Raw genomic sequence first — 19725 nt, forward strand, 5'->3', positions numbered from 1 at the left:
TTTGTATTTAAGACTGCATGTTTTGACAGCAACAAGGATTGTATTTGCACAGTACTGGAAAAATGTGGAAACACTGAGAGAAGATATAATTAAAAAAAATTAGATTGTGCAGAAATGGATAGACTGACATTAAAGATAAAAGAAAAAGAAGGTACAGAGTATTTTCGAATACAGGATTTGTTTCATAAATGGTTGGACAGTAGAGGTAGAAATTAGGAGCGGGAAAAGTATTATTAAGTAAGCGAATTGACCCAGACTACTGTCCACAAAGCACTTATGTATGTTAAGTGAAAATGTATAAATAAACTGTTAAAAAAAAAGTTTGCAGGATAAATCTTTCAAGGAACGATAAGAAAATAATTAAATTGAATCATTGAATTTGTCCCACAGCGAGTTGTCCCGTAGTGAGTTAGCCATGTCAAATTATCCTACAGCGAATTGGCCACGGTGAGTTGACTGTGGAGAGTTGACCTTGGGGAGTTGGCCGTGGGGAGTTGTCTGATTCTGAAGATACCCTGCCTTCCCAATGTTCAGTGGTGGGTTGATGTTGGTTCGCACTGGTTCAGGTGAACCGGTTGTTCCAACGATTAGCTGGCCCCACCCCTGCCCTATCCTGTCCTTTATTTCCTGCTTTGTAGCTCAGGGGTCCCCAACCACCGGGCCGTGGACCAGTACCGGTCCGTGGAACATTTTCTACCGGGCTCACGGTTTGCTGGGCGCCGCCATCTTGTTTTGATGAGAAAGTGCTTCTGGTGAGCTTTTCCGGTTGGAAAGCGGCATTTGGGTCCTGAAGGAATCCTCGTGCCTTAGTTCCATCGAGGGGGGGGGGGGGCGGCTTCGAACAAAACTAAGGCGCGAGGATTCTTTCAGCACCCAAGGCAAGGCGAGCTGAGTGACCGTCTCGAAGCTGTCCCGAAGCCCATCGACAAAGGTACAAAGGAGGAGTTGAAGGTGGCGGGGAGAAGCGGGGGACGGCTGGCTGGCCGGTCGCTTGGCTCGCCTTCCCATGCGTGCTGATGCCGGTACTGGGCCGCAGATCATTTTGTGATGCCGGTACTGGGCCACGGCACAAAAAAGGTTGGGGGCCACTGTTGTAGCTCATCTCAATCGCCCGGCACAGTTGATTTCTCCCCTCCTCGCTGTTCTACTTACGGTTGCTTGATTTGGAAGGTAAGCAGCTGAGCTTCTAAATGCTCCATTTTCAGCTCTGCGTTGCAGGGGTGGGATTCCACTGGGATAACAACCGGTTTGGTGATTGTACGCTTTGCACGTACGCTCCGCATTACAAACGGCTCTACTACTTACCTTCTACAGCAGTCCCTGCGAAGAAAGCAGTTGAGGCGCGCCAAACTGCTCTGCTGGGTGAATCACCTGTGCTCTTAAAAAGGGAAGTAGAGGACAGGAAAGAGCAGGGGTGGGTGGGCTGATCTTCGGAGCAAGGGGTTCGGCCGAACCGGTTCGAACCAGTAGAATCCTACCCCTGGGTGCATATGCTCACCAAACCGATGGTTAAACCGGTTGCAGCCCACCACTGCCAACACTGGTGAGTTGGGTAGACTATCATGCCGCCCTGACCTAACCATACAGCAACGTGCCCGCTCCCGTGTACTCCGCATCGAACTCAAAAACCGTCTAGACAATGGAGAGAAGGACCTGTACATTGACTACCATGCTGACTGTATCAAAAGTAAGCCACGCAACCCAATACTCAGCTTTTACCCTCAACCACAACCCTACCTCAACCCATCCACCATCACCCAAGACTAGCACGCACGCCCCCAACTACCTCAATTCCAACTACTGCCGGCCTTAAATGCAAACTACTCAATGCAAGAAGCCTCGTGAATAAAATACCTGAATTTCTCTTCCTCCTAAATATGGCTAACTTCGACATTATATTTGTCTGTGAAACATGGCTCAATGCATATCTCCCCGACTCCATTACCACAGTAAGAGACTATCATGTTTACAGATCAGATCGTGAAAATCGTCGAGGAGGTGGTGTTGCTATATTCTATAAAAAATCCTTACATCTAAAAAATATCCAAGTTACCCAGGAGCTTGCTCTTCCTGAAACCATCATCTGTGAACTATCCTCAAATATCACAATTCGATTCTTACTATGTTACAGAGCACCTGATTATGACATCGAACATGTAAACAAGCTAAATACATTACTAACATGGGCTGCATCCTGCCCATACCCTTTTATCTTTCTTGGTGATTTCAATCTACCTCATATTAACTGGACCCTAAATGATTGTACAACTGAAATCATACACACAACCTTCTACAATGCTATTACAAATCTGGGACTGGAACAACTAGTAATTAACAACACTAGACTAAACAACTGCCTCGATCTCATCTTCTGCAACAGTTTGAACCTAATTTACGGAATACAAACTAAAGAACCCTTTTCCAGTAGTGACCACAATATGATCGACTTTTGTCTCAACATACATCCACACAAAAATCACCACAATGATGTAATCCCCTATTGTAACTTCAAAAAGGCAACTATGATCTTATAGACAACGATCTCTCATCCCTTGATTGGCAAACTCTATTCACTGGATGCAATACCGTTGAAGACCATTATAACATATTTTTACTTGAAGTCAAAAGAGTCATCAAACTATATGTTCCAACAACAACTCCCAAAACAAAACAAAAAGCAGATTACCCATATCAATAAGGAAACTTCAATCCAAAAAGAGATCACTCTGGCGGAAAAACAAATCTGGTCACGTTGCCAATTTCAAAAACCGATACAAAAATTTATGCCACCAGATAAAGACTGAATGCACCAATTATCACATTAAACAAGAGGAAAACCTTCTAAGCACCAATTCCACCCGAGCTTTTTACAATTTTGTAAACAACAAACTAAAAGACTCAAGGTCCATCCCTCCTTGATAGGACCTGATGGTAAAGACTGCAACGACGACACCATTAAAGCCAACATCTTTAACACATTCTTCGGCTCAGTATTTGTAAACAGCAATGGATCATGCCCAGTATTTCCTAGCCGTACCACTGATAACAACAATGATCTAATACATATCGATTTCACAGAAGACAATGTCGAAAAATCACTACGCAATCTAAAACCATCTCTATCTATTGGACCGGATGGAATATGTGCCTACTTCTTAAGAAAGCTATCCACTGCCATAGCCAAACCTCTAAGCATAATCTTTGAAAAATCTTTCAGGACCAGCTCCTTGCCTAACCTATGGTCACAAGCCACAGTCATCCCCATCTTCAAAAAGGGAGACCCAAGCCTAGTCGAAAATTACAGGCCAATCTCCTTATGCTGCGTCACCTGTAAAGTCATGGAATCAATTATTAACCAATCCATCATCCTCCACTTAGAGTCAAACAACCTACTCTCCAATAAACAATTTGGTTTCAGAAAAAACTATCCTGTAATCTGCAACTCTTACACTGCAAAAACATATGGACGACACAACTCGACCAGGGCAAAGCAATTGACACAATCTACATAGACTTCTGCAAAGCCTTTGATTCAGTGGTACACGACAAACTACTCCTAAAAATAAAATCCTATGGTATCTCTGGACAACTGAATAACTGGATAGAAGCATTCCTGTCAAACAGACAACAAATGGTCAAAATCGGGAGCGTCCTATCAAATCCAGTACCTGTCAATAGTGGTGTCCCCCAAGGCAGTGTTCTAGGACCAACTCTCTTCATACTCTACATAAACGACCTCTGTGATCATATTAAGAGCAATTGCGTTCTCTTCGCTGATGATGTAAAGCTGTTCAATACCACAGACAATACTGCTACCTTACAAAAGATCTTGACTATGTATCTGAATGGTCAAACAAATGGCAACTTCAAATCTCAACAAATAAATGCTCCGTCTTACATATTGGCAAAAAAATCAGAAAATAAAATACAAGCTGAATAGTCAAGATCTTGTTGATGACCCAAGCTCTGTAAAGGACCTTGGAATACTCACCTCTAATGATCTAAGTGCTAGAGCCCACTGCAACTACATAGCCAAAAAGGCATTAAGAGTTGTTAACCTAATCCTACAAAGTCTTTTCTCTGGTAATATCACACTACTAACCAGAGCATACAAAACATTTGCTAGACCAATACTCGAATACAGTTCATCAGTCTGGAACCCTCATTACGTATCTGATATTAGCACAATTGGGAAAGTCCAGAAATATTTCACAAGAAGAGTTCTCCACTCTTCTACTCGTTGTAGAATACCTTATGCCACCAGACTTGAAATTCTAGAACTTGAAAACCTTGAATTACGCCGTCTTCGGTCCGATCTAAGTATAGTATATAAAATCATACATTGCAATGTCCTACCTGTCAATGAATACTTCAGCTTCAACCATAACAACACAAGAGCACACAATAGATACAAACTCAAAGTAAACTGCACCAAACTTGATTGCAGGAAATACGACTTCAGCAATAGAGTGGTCAATGTCTGGAATACTCTACCCGACTCTATAGTCTCTTCCCCAAACCCCAAAAACTTTAACCTTAGACTGTCTACTATTGACCTCACCCCTTTCCTAAGAGGTCTGTAGGGGGCGTGCATAAGCGCACCATCGTGCCTACCGTCCCTGTCCTATTGTTTCTCTTATTCTTTTATTTTTCTTATATGTACCCATTTCATGTATTCACAACTATGTATACACTTATACTTATTATCTTGTAAACAATTGGCAAATCAAATAAATAAATAAATAAATAAAATAAATTGGTCCCAAGCCAAGCAGGGTTTAAAAATGATAAACAGCGCCTTGAATGGCAACAGGAAGCACGCGGGCAATCAGCGCAGCTCTCGCAGAAGACGTGACACTTGTGTAAATCTGGGTGTGCCCAGAACTGTGTGGGCCGCTGCATTTTGGACCAACCAAAGCCTCCCAGATGCTCTTCAAACACAACCCCAGGTAGAGTGCATTGCGACTGTCCAGGTGGGAGGAGGTCAGGATGCCGGTGACTGTGTGTCACTGCCTGCAATCTGATTGAAGTTTCTCCTTGTGCAAAAATAAATAAATAAATAAATAAGGGCTCATGCATTTCATGGTGCAACTGGGCATTGTTTTTGACATGCAGGTAGTCCTTAACTTACAACCATTTCTTTAGTGTCCATTCAGTGTCACAACAACCAAAACAATGACTTAAGACTGTTACAACCCCTGCCGCATCTCCATGATCACGTGATCGAAATTCAAATGCTTGGCAGCTGACTCATACTTATGCCCGTTGCTGTGTCCTTGGGGGTCATACGTTCCCCTTTTGCGACCGTCTGACAAGCAAAGTCAATAGGGAAACCAGGTTCATTCAACACCGTGTGACTAACTTAATAATTGCAGCGTCTCACTGAACCACGGTGGCAGGAAAGGTTGTAAAATTCACTTAACAACTGTCTCGCTCAGCAACAGAAATGTTGGGCTCAGCGATGGTCATAAGTTGAGGACTACCTGTATTCGTGGATTACGTTTATGTGCTTCCCAAAGTCACTTGCTGTCAAACAACTCTGGGCATTGTGAGCCTCTTAACCTCATTATTGCTCAACGCATAAAATGCTGTCCCTTAATTCATTGTGTTATCAACTATCAATGCAACCTCTATCATTCTGATAACAGATAATCAGAGTTGGAAGGGACCTTGTAAGTCATCTAGTCCAACCCCCTGCCCAAGCGGGAGACCCTATACCATTTCTAACAGATGGGAGTCCAATCTCTTCTTGAAGTCTCAAGTTATGACGCTCCGACAACTTCCAAGGGCAAGCTGTTGATTGTTCTCACTGTCAGAAAATTCCTCCTTATTTCCAGGTTGGATCTCTCCTTGTTCAGTTTCCATCCATTGTTCCTTGTCTGGCCTTCAGGTGCTTTAGAAAATAGCTTGACCCCTTCTTCTCTGTGGAAGCCCCTCAAATATTGGAAAATGCTCTCCTGTCTCCCCTGGTCCTTCTCTTCACCAGACTAGCCATGCCCAGTTCCTGTAACCGCTCTTTATTTTTTAACATTTATTTTTTATTTATTTTGATTTGTCAGTCACTTACAAGATAATAGATATAAGTGTATACATAGTTATGAATACATGAAATGGGTACATATAAGAAAAATAAAAGAAACAATAGGACAGGGACGGTAGGCACGTTGGTGCGCTTTATGCACGCCCCTTACAGACCTCTTAGGAAAGGGGTGAGGTCAATAGTAGACAGTCTAAGGTTAAAGTTTTTGGGGTTTGGGGAAGAAACCACAGAGTCAGGTAGAGTATTCCAGACATTGACCACTCTGTTGCTGAAGTCGTATTTCCTGCAATCAAGTTTGGTGCGGTTAACCTTGAGTTTGTATCTATTGTGTGCTCTTGTGTTGTTATGCTTGAAGCTGAAGTATTCATTGACAGGTAAGTCATTGCAATGTATGATTTTATATACCATACTTAGATCGGACCGAAGACGGCCTAATTCAAGGTTTTCTAGATCTAGAATTCCAAGTCTGGTGGCGTAAGGTATTCTACAACGAGTAGAGGAGTGGAGAACTCTTCTTGTGAAATATTTCTGGACTTTCCCAACTGTGCTAATATCAGATACGTAATGTGGGTTCCAGACTGATGAGCTGTATTCAAGTATTTGTCCAGCAAATGTTTTGTATGCTCTAGTTAGTAGTTTGATTTTACCAGAGAAAAAGCTACGTAGGATTAGGTTAACAACTCTTAATGCCTTTTTGGCTATGTAGTTACAGTGGGCTCTAGCACTTAGATCATTAGAGATGAGTATTCCAAGGTCCTTTACAGAGTTTGGATCATCAACAAGGTCTTGACTATTCAGCCTGTATTTTATTTTCTGTTGTTGTTGTTTTTTTGCCAATATGTAGGACATAGCATTTAATTGTTGAGATTTGAAGTTGCCATTTGTTTGACCATTCAGATACAAAGTCAAGATCTTTTTGAAGGGTAGCAGTATTTTCTGTGGTATTGAACAGCTTTACATCATCTGCGAAGAGAACGCAGTTGCTCTTAATATGATCACAGAGGTCATTTATGTAAAGTATGAAGAGAGTTGGTCCTAGAACACTGCCTTGGGGGACACCACTATTGACAGGTACAGAATTTGATAGGACACTCCCAATTTTGACCATTTGTTGTCTGTTTGACAGGAACGCTTCTTCATATGTTTTAGTCTCCAGTCCCCTCATCATCCTGGTTGCTCTTCTCAATAGTTGATCTAGAGTCTCAACATCTTTTCTAATAATGTGGTGACCAAAACTGGATGCCGAACTCTAGGTGTGGTCTTACTAAGGCAGATAAACTCCCCCATTCAAGGCCTCTCAGGTGGGTTGCTTTAAATTCCCATAATCCCCAGGCATTTCTAACAAGAACCATACTAACTGCCCTGGGGAAGGAATGGAATAGAATTAGAAATAATAGAAAAAGAAATATTAGAAGAAATACAAATATTAGAAGAAATAGAATGAAAGGTCCTTGAAGGTCTTGTAGTCTAACCTCCTGCTCAAGCAGGGGACCCTATACCATTTCAGACAATCCCTTCATGAAAATCTCCAGAGATGGAGCACCCACAACTTCTGAAAACAAGCCGTTCTACTGATTAATTGTCCTCCCTGTTCGGAAGTTTCTCCTTAATTCCAGGTTGCTTCTCTCCTTGATTAGTTTCCATCCATTGTTTCTTGTCCTGCCTTCTGGTGCTTTGGAAAATAGCTTGACCCCCTCTTCTTTGGGGCAGCCATTTTGGAACATTACTATCATGTCACCCTAGTTCTTCTTTTCACTAGACTAGTTATACCTAGTTCCTTCAATGTTGCTTCCAAAAAATGTTCTAGTATTTAGGGGGTGAGGGGACTGTTTTGGTTGCTTGGAGTCTTGGAACATGTCGTCCAACACATCCATAGGGCAGCAGCCTGGAGAAACCATGTTTTGCATGTTCACTCCCACACGAAGTATTTTGAAAGTGATCACACCCTGTCATGTGAGACAAGCCAATATTTCATACCTCCATTTGTCCCAGAGTCAAATATGACAGAGGCCATTCAGAGACGTTCATTATGTTCAGAGTGACTTGGAGAAGCAACATGAAGAGAGGAGAGGTCCTGTTTGTCATTTTCAGCGTGTTGGTCATGTGCACCCCAATAGGTAAGTTGTTGTTGCCCTTGATTTGAGAAAAGTGTATTGTCTTAAAAAAACAGAATGTTGAAAGCTTGTCCAGACTTCTCTCCATCCTGTCTTATACTAAACAAAATTAAGAGAGGTGATTTTGAGTTTCCTTCTCAATGTCCTTTTTTTCAAGAAGTCATTGCTGTGAGTCTCCCCTTACCCTTTCCTTCCTTCCTTCCTTCCTTCCTTCCTTCCTTCCTTCCTTCCTTCCTTCCTTCCTTCCTTCCTTCCTTCCTCACCCACATCCCTGCTCCCTCCCTCCTTCCCTTCCTTCCTCACCCGCATAACTCCTTCCCTCCTCCCTCTTTCCTTTCCTTTCCTCCCTTGTTTCTTCTCACCCTTCCTTCCATCCTTCCTTCCTTCCTTCCTTCCTTCCTTCCTTCCTTCCTTCCTTCCTTCCTTCCTTCCTTCCCCTTCCTTCCTTTCCTCCCTCACCCATACCTCCTCCCTCCCCTCCTCCCCTCTTTCCTTTCCTCCTTCTCACCCAGTATCCTTTCCTTCCTTCCTTCCTCACCCACATCCCTCTTCCCTCACCCTCCTTCCCTTCCTTCCTCACCCACATAACTCCTTCCCTCCTCCCTCTTTCCTTTCCTCCCTTCTCACCCAGTATCCTTCCTTCCTTCCTCACCCACATCCCTCTTCCCTCCCTCCTTCCCTTCCTTCCTCACCTGCATAACTCCTTCCCTCCTCCCTCTTTCCTTTCCTCCCTTGTTTCTTCTCACCCAGTATCCACCCTTCCTTCCTTCTTTCCTTCCTTCCTTTTCCTTTTCCTTTTCTTTTCCTTTCCTTACCTTTTTTTACCTTTCCTGCCTTGTTCTTTCTCACTCAGTATCCTTCTTTCTTTTTTCCTTCCTTCCTTCCTTCCTTCCTTCCTTCCTTCCTTCCTTCCTTCCTTCCTTCCTTCCTTCCTTCCTTCCTTCCTTCCTTCCCTCCTTCATTCTTTCCATAGAACATAAAATCACTGGTGTTAATCCTGAAGCTGGCCTGGCCGAAGCCATCTTGGAGCTTCAGTGCTGCCACACTGGAGCTGAGGGATAGGGAAGGGGGTATTAGAGATAGCTGGGGTTGTGTAGTCAAAATAAAATACTTTCTCTTGGGAACAATGGACATTCTCACACCTGGTCAGAGGAAGGTGGAGTGATGTCACCAGGCAACCAAATGGAGCTGTGATTGGACCATGTGACTGATTGTTTGGGATTGAGGGGAAAACTTTTACTTTTAATTAGGTGAAAACCACTGGAACCTTCAGAGTCGGTTTTCACCAGATTTGTGCCAATATGATATATCCAATAAAGCTATTCTTTGAGGAATTTATCTGCCTCAGAGTTTTGCTTGCTATGGGTCTACTACTTGGAACCCTGAAAATAGGGGCTAGAAGGAACCTTGGAGCAGGGGTGAGTTGCTACCAGTTGACCCTGGTTCAGGCAAACCAGTAGCTAATTTTATCCTTTTTAATTACCAGTTCAGTGAACCGACAAATTCAACCCCTGGCTGGCCCCGCTCACCCCTCCCCTCCCCCTCCCGGGAGTCTCCACATGGCCTGTTTTGGATTCTGGGCCCGTGTGAAGGCACGGGGAGGGTGAAAAACAGGCCTCCCAGATGCTCTGGAAGAGTTAGAAAACAGAGCTGGAAGGGACCTTGGAGGTCTTCTAGTCCAACTCCCTGCTCAAACAAGCTCTTCCACTGATTAATTGTTCTCACTGTCAGGAAATGTCTCCTTAATTCTAAGTTGGAACTCTCTTTAATGATCTTCCACCCGTTTACTCCTTGACTTGCTCTCAGGTGCTTTGCAGAATAGGCCTATGGAAAGGGAACTTCACGAGGACAGTGGTGTCACCCAAGCAGGAAAAGCCCAAAGGGAACATCAGGCCAGCCATAAAACAAACTTGCATAGGAAAAGGAATCAAATAAAAGGTATTAAAGAAGCCCCTTAGACAAAAGCCCAAATAATTAAGAAAACTAAGGAAACAAGAAAAGAAAACCCTTACAAACACAAGACATGCCAAATCAGCTAAACAAACAGACAAAAGACACAAAATATATTGCAAAGGAGACAGACAGGAGATTGCCACAAGAAAACATTAGGAAACTGATAATCCAATCAAACCACCCTGCAAAGTTTGCCTTCTGCACCCCATGGAGTTTACCCTTCGGCAAAAATGAAGACAACCCCTGACAGGATTTAAAACATTGAGAAATAATAATAAACACAAGCACGCACACACAAAATGAGAAAAAGGTATATAAATCAGGGGGCTTATCATACAAAGCTAGCTAGCCCAGGAACGCAGACTTCTTGCTATCTCTTGCCTTCCTGAAAAATAAAAGGACCCAGCTTTCAAGCAGTTGTCTGAATCCTTGCACCGGAGTTCTCCCAGCAGGAAAATCTAACCCTCAGAAGAAAGGCATTTTGCCAGCCTTTCAACAGGCCGACCCACTCTTCTCTGCAAGAGCCTTTCGATTACCGTCAGCCAGCTATCATGTCACCAATAGTCCTTCTCTTCTTAAGACTATCTATAGTTCCCTCAATCATTCATTGGATGGTTTAGCTTCCAGTCCGTTTATCATCTTTGTTTTTCCCATTTTGTATTTGATTCCTAATGATAAAACATAACATATACACACACAAAAAAAAGAGAAGAGGCAGCTGAGCCTGCAGAAGGAATGGAGGCCAGCCAAAATTTCAGAAAGGACCCTCCCTAGTTACTTGGATCGTAAAGGCGAGGGTGGGGAGATCTACTTTCAGGCTTCCAAAGTCTTGTGGATATAACCTTACAATGAGAGACAATGGTATTCAGCCGGTCGGATCACTTCTGGGGTACCGGAAGCGGAAATTTTGGCTAGTTCGGAGAACTGGCAAATACCATCTCTGGCTGGCCCCGCCCAACCACCCCACTCCTATCTTGTCCTATATCCCCTTGTTTTTTTATCTCAGCTGATTGGCATGGCCGTGCGTATTGCCGCGCCTCAGCTGAGCTAAAAAACAGCTCGCTCACCAGTCCTGACACAGAGGGTGGTTTTTGTTTGCTGTGCGTGCACGCAAAGCGCTCTTTCATAGAACCGGTAGGAAACAATTTGGAATCCCACCATGGAGAGAGTGTAGTATAGTGGTGAAGACATCAGGCTAAAAACAAGGAGACCATGAATGCTAGTCTTGCCTTAAGCACAAAGCCAATTGGGTGACTTTGGCCAGCCAGTCACTTTCTCTCAGCCCTAGGAAGGGTGAAATGGCACTTCTGAAAAACCTTGCCAAGAAAATGGCAATGACTTATCCAGGTAGTCTCTGAGAATGAGACACAATTGAAAAGAAGGAGGAGGAGGAGGAGGGAGGAGGAGGAGGAGGAGGAGGAGGAGGAGGAGGAGGAGGAGGAGGAGGAGGAGGAGGAGGAGGAGGAGGAGGAGGAGGAGGAGGAGGAAGAAGAAGAAGAAGAAGAAGAAGAAGAAGAAGAAGAAGAAGAAGAAGAAGAAGAAGAAGAAGAAGAAGAAGAAGAAGAAGAAGAAGAAGAAGAAGAAGAAGAAGAAGAAGAAGAAAAAAAACACAATAAAAATAAAACAGTCCTGGATATGTTTCTTGTTTGGATTGCCTCATAGAGATGACACCCCTGGACTGTCTCGTTTCGGTATTTTTTTTTCTTCCGCTCTTCCTTTTATAATATCTTATTTTCTGATTCTATTTCTCAGGGGAAACCGAATCGAACAAATTGACTGAACTGCAAAGTGTCACTAGGTGGCAGTGCTTAGCCAAATTTGACTAATTATAATTTAGATATTTATTTTTTATTTTATTTTATTTATTTTTATTTGTCATTGCTTCCAAGATAATAGGTATAAATAAAAACATAGTTATAAATACATGGCTACATATAAGAAAAAAAATATATGAAAGAAACAATAGGACAGGGACTGTAGGCACATTGGTGCACTTATGCACACCCCCTACAGACCTCTTAGGAAAGGGGTGAGGTTAATAGTAGACAGTTTAAGGTTAAAGTTTTTGGGGTTTGGGAAAAAAACCACAGAGTCAGGTAGAGTATTCCAGACATTGACCACTCTGTTGCTGAAGTTGTATTTCCTGCAACCAAGTTTGGTGCGATTAACCTTGAGTTTGTAGCTATTGTTTGCTCTTGTGCTGTTATGGTTGAAGCTGAAGTATTCATTGACAGGTAGGACATTGCAATGTATGATTTTATATACTATACTTAGATCGGACCGAAGGCGGCGTAGTTCTAGCTTTTCTAGGTCTAGAATTTCAAGTCTGGTGGCATAAGGCAGTGATCCCCAACCTTTTTTACGCCGCGGCCCGGTACCGGCATCAGCTGGGCGCCGCGGCCCGGTACCGGCATGAGCTGGGCGCCGCGGCCCGGTACCGGCATGAAATAAATACCTGGACAGAAGATCAGGGTGGTATGCTTAGCCTGGAAAGTCCACACCACATCTTGAAAGGATGCAAATCAGTTCTGTATTATTGATCTTGATTCAGAGGAGACCAGGGTTTTATCTGGGAGAAGAATGAATGGAGTAGCTGCTGAATTCTCAGCAAATGCCTTTTTGTTTATTTTATTTAGCATATAGCTCCTAGAGAGGTCATGCAGTCACAAGATATAAGTTTAAATAAAACATCAGCAAATCTCTAATCTATCTATTTATCTATCTGCTGATTATGTGTGTGTGTGTGATAGAAAGATAGAAAGAGAGTGGGATCTATGTATCTTTGCTGATAGATAGATAGATAGATAGATAGATAGATAGATAGATAGATAGATAGATAGATAGATGGATGGATCTATCTATCTTTGCTAATGATAGATAGATAGATAGATAGATAGATAGATAGATAGATAGATAGATAGATAGATAGATAGATAGATCTATATCTATTTTTGCTGATGTTAGATAGATAGATAGATAGATAGATAGATAGATAGATAGATAGATAGATCTATATCTATTTTTGCTGATGTTAGATAGATAGATAAATAGATAGATAGATAGATAGATAAATGATTGATAGATAGATGTTTATGTGTGTATGATAGAGATAGCTAGATAGCTAGATAGCTAGATAGCTAGATAGCTAGATAGCTAGATAGCTAGATAGCTAGATAGATAGATAGATAGAAAGATAGATAGATAGATAGATAGATAGATAGATAGATAGATAGATAGATAGATAGACAGACAGATAGAAATAGTAATAGCACTTAGACTTATATACCACTGCACAATGCTTTACAGCCCTCTCTAAGTCATTTATAGAGTTAGCCTATTATCCCCAACAATTTGGGTCCTCATTTTACTGACCTGAGAAGGATGGAAGGCTGGGTCCACCTTGAGCCACTCAGAATCAAACTCCTGGCAGTTCGCAGTGAGTTAGCCTGCAGTACTACATTCTAATCACTGTGCCAGCATGGCTCCTGAGTCAATAGCAATGAAAAACAGGTATTTGGACTGAGCTAAAAGCTGATTCTGGCAGACACTCAGGGAAGAGCCCGAGCTATACCACAATTCCAGTTACCCAACAGCTTCCGTGGAACTGATTCTATTGAAAAGCTTTTCTCTTGGTTTGCAGCTGATTCCATCGTTTGTTTCACGTGTCAAGAGCAGGTCTCAAACTGGAAATGCTTGGACGCCACCATATGTTCTGAGGGGGAGAAACGATGCATAACACTTGGTATGGTGTCAGGAACAGGTAAGCAACGGAGTCCATGAGACCAGGGGTGGGGCTGCTGGGGGCTCGCAGGGGTTTGGGAGAGCCCCTAGCTGAGATTCTGTGCAGTTCGGAGAAACCCCCCAATCCCACTCCTGGCTGGCTCCGTTTGCCTCATCCCTTCTAGGAGTCCCCAAATGGCCTGTTTGGGATGCAGGTAAGTGCAGGGTGTGCATGGAGGCTTGGGGAGGGCACAAAACGGGCCTCCTGGAGGTTTGGGAAGACCAGAAATGTTTCTGGCTTTCAGAGAATCTCCGGAGCCCAGGGAGGCTGTTTTCACCTTCCTGGAGGCTTAAGGAAAACTCCTGGAGTCTGGGGAGGGCAAAATGCCCCCCCCACCATGGTGCATTAGGTCGACTAGGCCAAACTCACCATGGCCACACCCACCCAGCAACCAGACAGGTAACCCTTTGCTAAAAAATTTAAAGCCCACCCCTGTGTGAGACTCTTCTGCCAGTTTCTCTAAGGGTTCTGTCCATTGGTTCTTCAGAAGGCCCTAAAAATGTATTTAAATCATGATATAGGTAGTCCATAACTTGGCAGTCCAGTCTCTTCTTGAAGGCCTCCAGTGATGAAGCTCCCACAACTTCTGAAAGCAAGCTGTTCCATTGAGAGCAATCAACCCATGGAACAGAAGTTGCCTTCAGAAGTTGTGGGAGCTTCATCACTGGAGGCCTTCAAGAAGAGATTGGATTCCCATTTGTCAGAAATGGTGTAGGGTCTCCTACTTAGGCGGGGGAGGAGGAGGTTGGACTAGATGACCTACAAGGTCCCTTCCAACTCTGTCAATCTGTTACCCATTCGTTTAGTGAATGAAGTTACAATGGCACTGAAAAAAAAGTGACTTATGAGCATTTTTCACACTTACAACCATCATAGTGAAGCAGGACCAATGAAACATAAAACAGCACTATAAGGGTACAGGACATATTCTAGGGTAAAGGTCATAGTTGCCTTCGTTCTAGCTTGCTGCATCTATTTAGAGAATACTTTCAGATGAAATGTAACTGAACTGTTGCTGAAACTGAACATAAGGGTGGGTATGGAAAATTACTGGTGGTGTAAGATAAAAGAGTAAGAAGAAATGCATATCATATTCTCTTTCCACTTCCTCTAGAGACAGGATGTTTTGTTCTTCCTCTATCATAACTGTGTAACAGTTAAACCATAATTGGTAAATCTGAAGATGAATGCCCAGACCTATGCTGAGGTCACAATGTGTATAAAGGAACCATCCCAGGTGCAACTGGGGGGGTTCAGAATTTGTCATGCTAATGCTCTGAACGCTTTGCGCAATTAAACCTGAATTCTTCTACCTTTATGTGGTCTTGAGTCCTGTTTTTAGTAACACGATTTGCTGCTACAGTAGCATCCCTGAGGTGGTCAAAATTTGAAGGCTTGGCCAGTGGCCTGCTTTTATAACCATTGCAATGCCTCAGGGTCATACAATCACCTTTTGCAATCTTCTGACAGGCATGAAACAACCATGTGAACAACTTAACAACGGTGGCAAAGAGGTTGTACAATGGGGCAAAACTCACTCCACAGCAAAAGCGTTGGGCTCAATTCTTGTAAGTCCAGGACTCCCTGTGGTAATGTTGGTCCTTGGGGGACTTGGTATCAGCCACACTAGGTAGACCAAAGTGACAAATTGAATTCATGGGAAAACTAAAGTTTCTTCTTTGAGAGCGAGAGAGTGACTAGAATAACAGAACGTGTTATTCAGTAACTCTACTTCTGTGGTGGCCAAGGGTATTTGTTCTCCATTATTTCCACTCTTTTTATGTTCTCCCTCTCAAGGTCATGATTCCAAAGTGCTCATCACAAAATCGTGTGCCAAGAAGTGTCCCTCTGAAAAAGATTATCGAGAGAAGGCCCTCAGCTCTCTTTTTTGCTATGATTGTTCTTGGTGTAATATACTACCTCCAAAATAAGTGAGATGATCAAGACTGGAGGGCCGAGTTTGGCATTCTTGGTTGAAGCTGCATTCCATGAACTTAGCTATGGTGGACGACAGAGAACAAGTATTTCAATTTGTTTTCCCTTTTGCCGAGGCATCCAACCACAATTGTCCCTCCCTCCTTGTCAAACTGGATTGTTCTTCTTTTATCCTTTTAAACAATCTGTTGTGGATTGTGAAGAAAAAGTGAATGTTAATCATGTGTCATCTCTGTACAACTCCTGAAATAGAGAACAGAACAGAATAGAATAGAATAGAATAGAATAGAATAGAATAGAATAGAATAGAATAGAATAGAATAGAATAGAATAGAATAGAATAGAATAGAATTCTATTAGAATTATAGAATAGAATTTACTGGCCAAGTGTGATTGGACACACAAGGAATTTGTCTTGGTGCAAATGTTCTCAGAGTACATAAAAGGAAAGACACATTCATCAAGAGTCAAGAATCATCAGGTACAACACTTAATGTTAGTCATAGGGTACAATAAGCAATAAAATCATACTAGGAAACAGTCAATAAAAATCGTAAGGATACAAGTGACAAAGTTACAGTCATACAATCACAAGTGGGAAGGGATGGGTGATAAGGAGTGATGAGAAGATTAATAGTGATAGTAATGCAGACTTTGTAAATAGTTGGATAGTGTTGAGGGAATTATTTGTTTAGCAGAGGGATGGCCTTTGGGAAAAAACTGTCCTTGTGTCTAGTTGTTCTGGTGTGCAGAGTGCTCTATAGCATCGTTTTGAGTGTAGAAGTTGAAACCGTTTATGTCCGTGATGTGAGGGGCCTGTAATATTGGATATTAAAAACCTATTAAAAGCATCCTTGGTGTTCTCTTAATTTAGTTGATTGAGCATGCCACATATTGGGTTGAAATTTTCCATTGTAGGAAGAGATGCTACTTTGCGATGCTACAAAAGGTCGAGATCTTTCTTTGGAGCACTTCATGGTCCCTGATCATTTTTATCACCCTGAATAAATTAATGTCATCAGTCAAATTGGTTATTCTTTCTTCAGCTTCAACCGCAATAATACACGGGCAAATAACCGATACAAATTCAAGGTAAACCGCTCCAAACTCGATTGCAGAAAATACGACTTCAGCAACAGTGGTCAATGCCTGGAATGCCCTACCCAATTCCATTGTTACAACCTCAACCTCTCACAGCTTCAACCTCAAACTGTCTACTGTGGACAGTCTACTCACCCCATTCCTAAGAGGTTCTTAAAGGGGGCATGCATGAGCACACCAATGTGCCTACCGTCCCTGTCTTACTGTCCCCATTTATCTGTATTTACTTCCTTTGCTCTTGTTTATGTTCATACCTATACTTGTTATCTTGTATATGTTTGACAAACAAACAAGCAAACAAACAAGCAAACAAATGTCTGACCAACCTTCTGTCTCTCGTCTGTGCCTATCCTGACTTTCGGAATTCAGGACTTACATCCACAGACTGATTTGGGGGAGAACCTGTTATGCTCAGATCTGCTCAAATGAGCAGAAAAAAGTGTTTGTAGAAAGAAGTAAGAGTCATACTCATAACCTGAGAGTTTAGAAAACTTGAAACTTACAGTATTATGAGAAAAGTATACTTATGAAGTTGAACGTTCTTACCCTGTAACAATAGGAACCACAAAACATGTTTATCGTATGCAATTTACTTCATTCAGTTTACATTATGCTCACATTGACCAATTTTGAATTTTTGGATGAATTTCTACCCTAGTTGGGGTTCAAGAAAGGATCTTACAGCCCTCTTCCAACATTTTTAGCTTCTTTGGCTCTCTCAGTGAGGATCTTTCTCCCTTAGGCCAAATTGCTCTTACTGGCAAAATCTCAACTAAAAGATCTTTAGAATCATAGGAGGAAATTCGGAGGAACAGGTTTGTTTGGTGATCACTGAGTTCAGTTCCGAGAATCTTCCTGAGATTTCTTCTGAGTAATCGCACCTTGGAACAGATTCTGGCTCTTTCTTTAGGGCTAGTTTACCTCTGGGCCTAGCAGATCCTCCTTTTTCCCTGGTTCTCTGGCTTTTCTCACGGCCCTAAGAAGTTGTTTATCGCTCGATGAAGAATCGTGATGTTCCTGCTGGTAGTTTTGTTCCAGAAACTTTACTGCCATGTCTGACCAACCTTCTGTCTCTCGCCTGGGCCTATCCTGACTTTTGGAACTCAGGACTCACATCCACAGACTGGTTTTGGGGGGAGGGAGGACGAACTCTCCTGCTCAGATCTGCTCAAAGGAGGCCATGTTTGTCGAAAGAAGGATTAGAACACCTGAGGCATTTGCCCGTTTGGTTAACTGATGTACAAACAAAAAATAAGAAGGCCCTGAACTTTGTTGAGAGAGATTTTGTTTAAGATTGTAGTTTGCACAGGTTATGCAACCTTCCATGACTTCAGGGAACGATATCAACTGTCCTGGTGCTCAAATTTGCACATGGAACGGTAGTGTTTATCCAATTGTCCAGGTACCCAAGTTTTGCACACAGAACAGTAGTGTTTGCCTTGAAGACAAGAACCTGTTGGTTCTTCATCTGCTCTGCTCTGGTTATCTTATACATGTTTGACAAATAATCAAACAAACAGATAAATAAATATTCCACTCATAATACCTAATAACCAGCCCCAACCCTGCTTAGCTTCCAAAGAGAGACCAGCTGCTGAGGTTGTTGACTGCTTAGATTTTATGGCCACTTACAGAAGAGCTGATCTTTTTTTAAAAAAATAAATAAATCCAAATCTTCCTCTTCAAGATGAATCCTTTGTTTGGTAAGCACATTTCTCACAGCTTTTCTTCTCGGGTGCAAATTGGAACTCACAAATGCAGCCAAGAGTTGAAGGTCACCTAGGACCTATCTGGGTTCCCCCGAGGCCACAACCGGTTGACAGACTGTTAAGGCCACACCTGCTTGAAATGGGGAGCCTTATACTTCTCAGGAACAGCTCACATTGGAGAGGGAAAAATTTCTTAGAGAAAGGGAGATGGAAAGTCTGGGAGAGCTAGGGATTTCTTGAAGACCTGACCATGCTTGGACTTATCACGTTAAACCATGAAATATTTAAGGGAGCCTTGGTCACTGCATTACAAAAAAAGATGTTGAAACTTTGGAAAAAGTGCAAAGAAGAGCAACTAAAATGATTAAAAGCCCTGGAGACTAAAACATATGAAGAATAGTTTCAGGATTTGGGTTTGGCTAGCTTAGAGGAAAGAAGGACTAGGGGGGATATGATAGCAGTCATCCAAATATTTGAGGGGTTGCCACAAAGAGGGGTTCAGCCTACTCTACAAAGCTCTAGAGGGCAGGAGAAGAAACAATGGATGGAAAGCAGTCAAGGAGAGAAGCAACCTGGAATTAAGGAGAAACTTCTCCTTAATGGAGTGAGAACAATTAACCAGTGGAACAGCTTGCCACCAGTGTTGTGAATGAATAAAAGTAACTAAGCCTAAATGCAAAGCAGGTTTTGGAAGCCTGCACACTTGATTGGTCCTTAAACAACGAACAAGGATTGGCCCATAATAAGCCCCTGATTGGCCAAATTCAGGACACTTCTTATTGGTTAATAAGGTAGCAGCCAACCCTATAAAAGGGTTACTGCTGCCCATAGCCTTGCTCTGTTCTGTACTATTTACTGTTATTAAAGAGTTGAAGTCACTGGTCAGATGTCTGGTCTCCATTATTTCCCAAACGTAACACTGGCGACGAGGATGGGATGCGGAGACCGAAGAACTGACTAATCTACAGAGCAACCAACAGAGCACGTGGTCGAACACGCACTATCAACGGCAACATGGCCAGCAGTGCCGTACCACCCGCTCCATTCGACCCAGAAACCGAAGACTGGGAGTCGTACATGGATAGGTTCCAG

At 42.6% G+C, this 19725-nt stretch overlaps 2 protein-coding genes across 2 annotated transcripts in view; one reads left to right on the forward strand and one right to left on the reverse strand.

Moving 5' to 3' along the window:
• The window catches only part of LOC113427716 (lymphocyte antigen 6E-like), a 22975-nt gene extending 14813 nt beyond the window's left edge, over window positions 1-8162 (reverse strand). Inside the window, exon 1 of the mRNA XM_087958905.1 lies at window positions 8018-8162. Coding sequence (XP_087815031.1) covers window positions 8018-8054 — 37 coding nt within the window. The 5' untranslated portion in view covers window positions 8055-8162. The remainder of the gene's footprint in view (window positions 1-8017) is intronic.
• LOC113427715 (lymphocyte antigen 6E-like) lies at window positions 8069-16674 on the forward strand. The gene is made up of 3 exons (XM_026690240.2): window positions 8069-8157; window positions 13748-13867; window positions 15686-16674. The coding sequence occupies exons 1-3, from the start codon at window positions 8070-8072 to the stop codon at window positions 15817-15819; spliced, it is 342 nt and encodes a 113-aa protein (XP_026546025.2). The 5' UTR covers window position 8069; the 3' UTR covers window positions 15820-16674.
• The last annotated feature ends 3051 nt before the right edge of the window (window positions 16675-19725 follow it).

This window comes from Notechis scutatus, chromosome 3 (genome assembly GCF_049901735.1).
Source record: "Notechis scutatus isolate UNSWTSFEM ecotype Mainland chromosome 3, rNotScu1.2, whole genome shotgun sequence".
Classification (NCBI taxonomy): Eukaryota; Metazoa; Chordata; class Lepidosauria; order Squamata; family Elapidae; genus Notechis; species Notechis scutatus.

What these genes read in the sequence shown, in the direction of transcription:
- LOC113427715 (XM_026690240.2), top strand. Translation starts at nt 8,070, where the DNA reads ATGTTCAGAGTGACTTGGAGAAGCAACATGAAGAGAGGAGAGGTCCTG. An exon ending in GGTCATGTGCACCCCAATAG is followed by an intron (nt 8,158 to 13,747) that starts GTAAGTTGTTGT and finishes CTTGGTTTGCAG; the next exon opens with CTGATTCCATCGTTTGTTTC. An exon ending in TGGTATGGTGTCAGGAACAG is followed by an intron (nt 13,868 to 15,685) that starts GTAAGCAACGGA and finishes CTCCCTCTCAAG; the next exon opens with GTCATGATTCCAAAGTGCTC.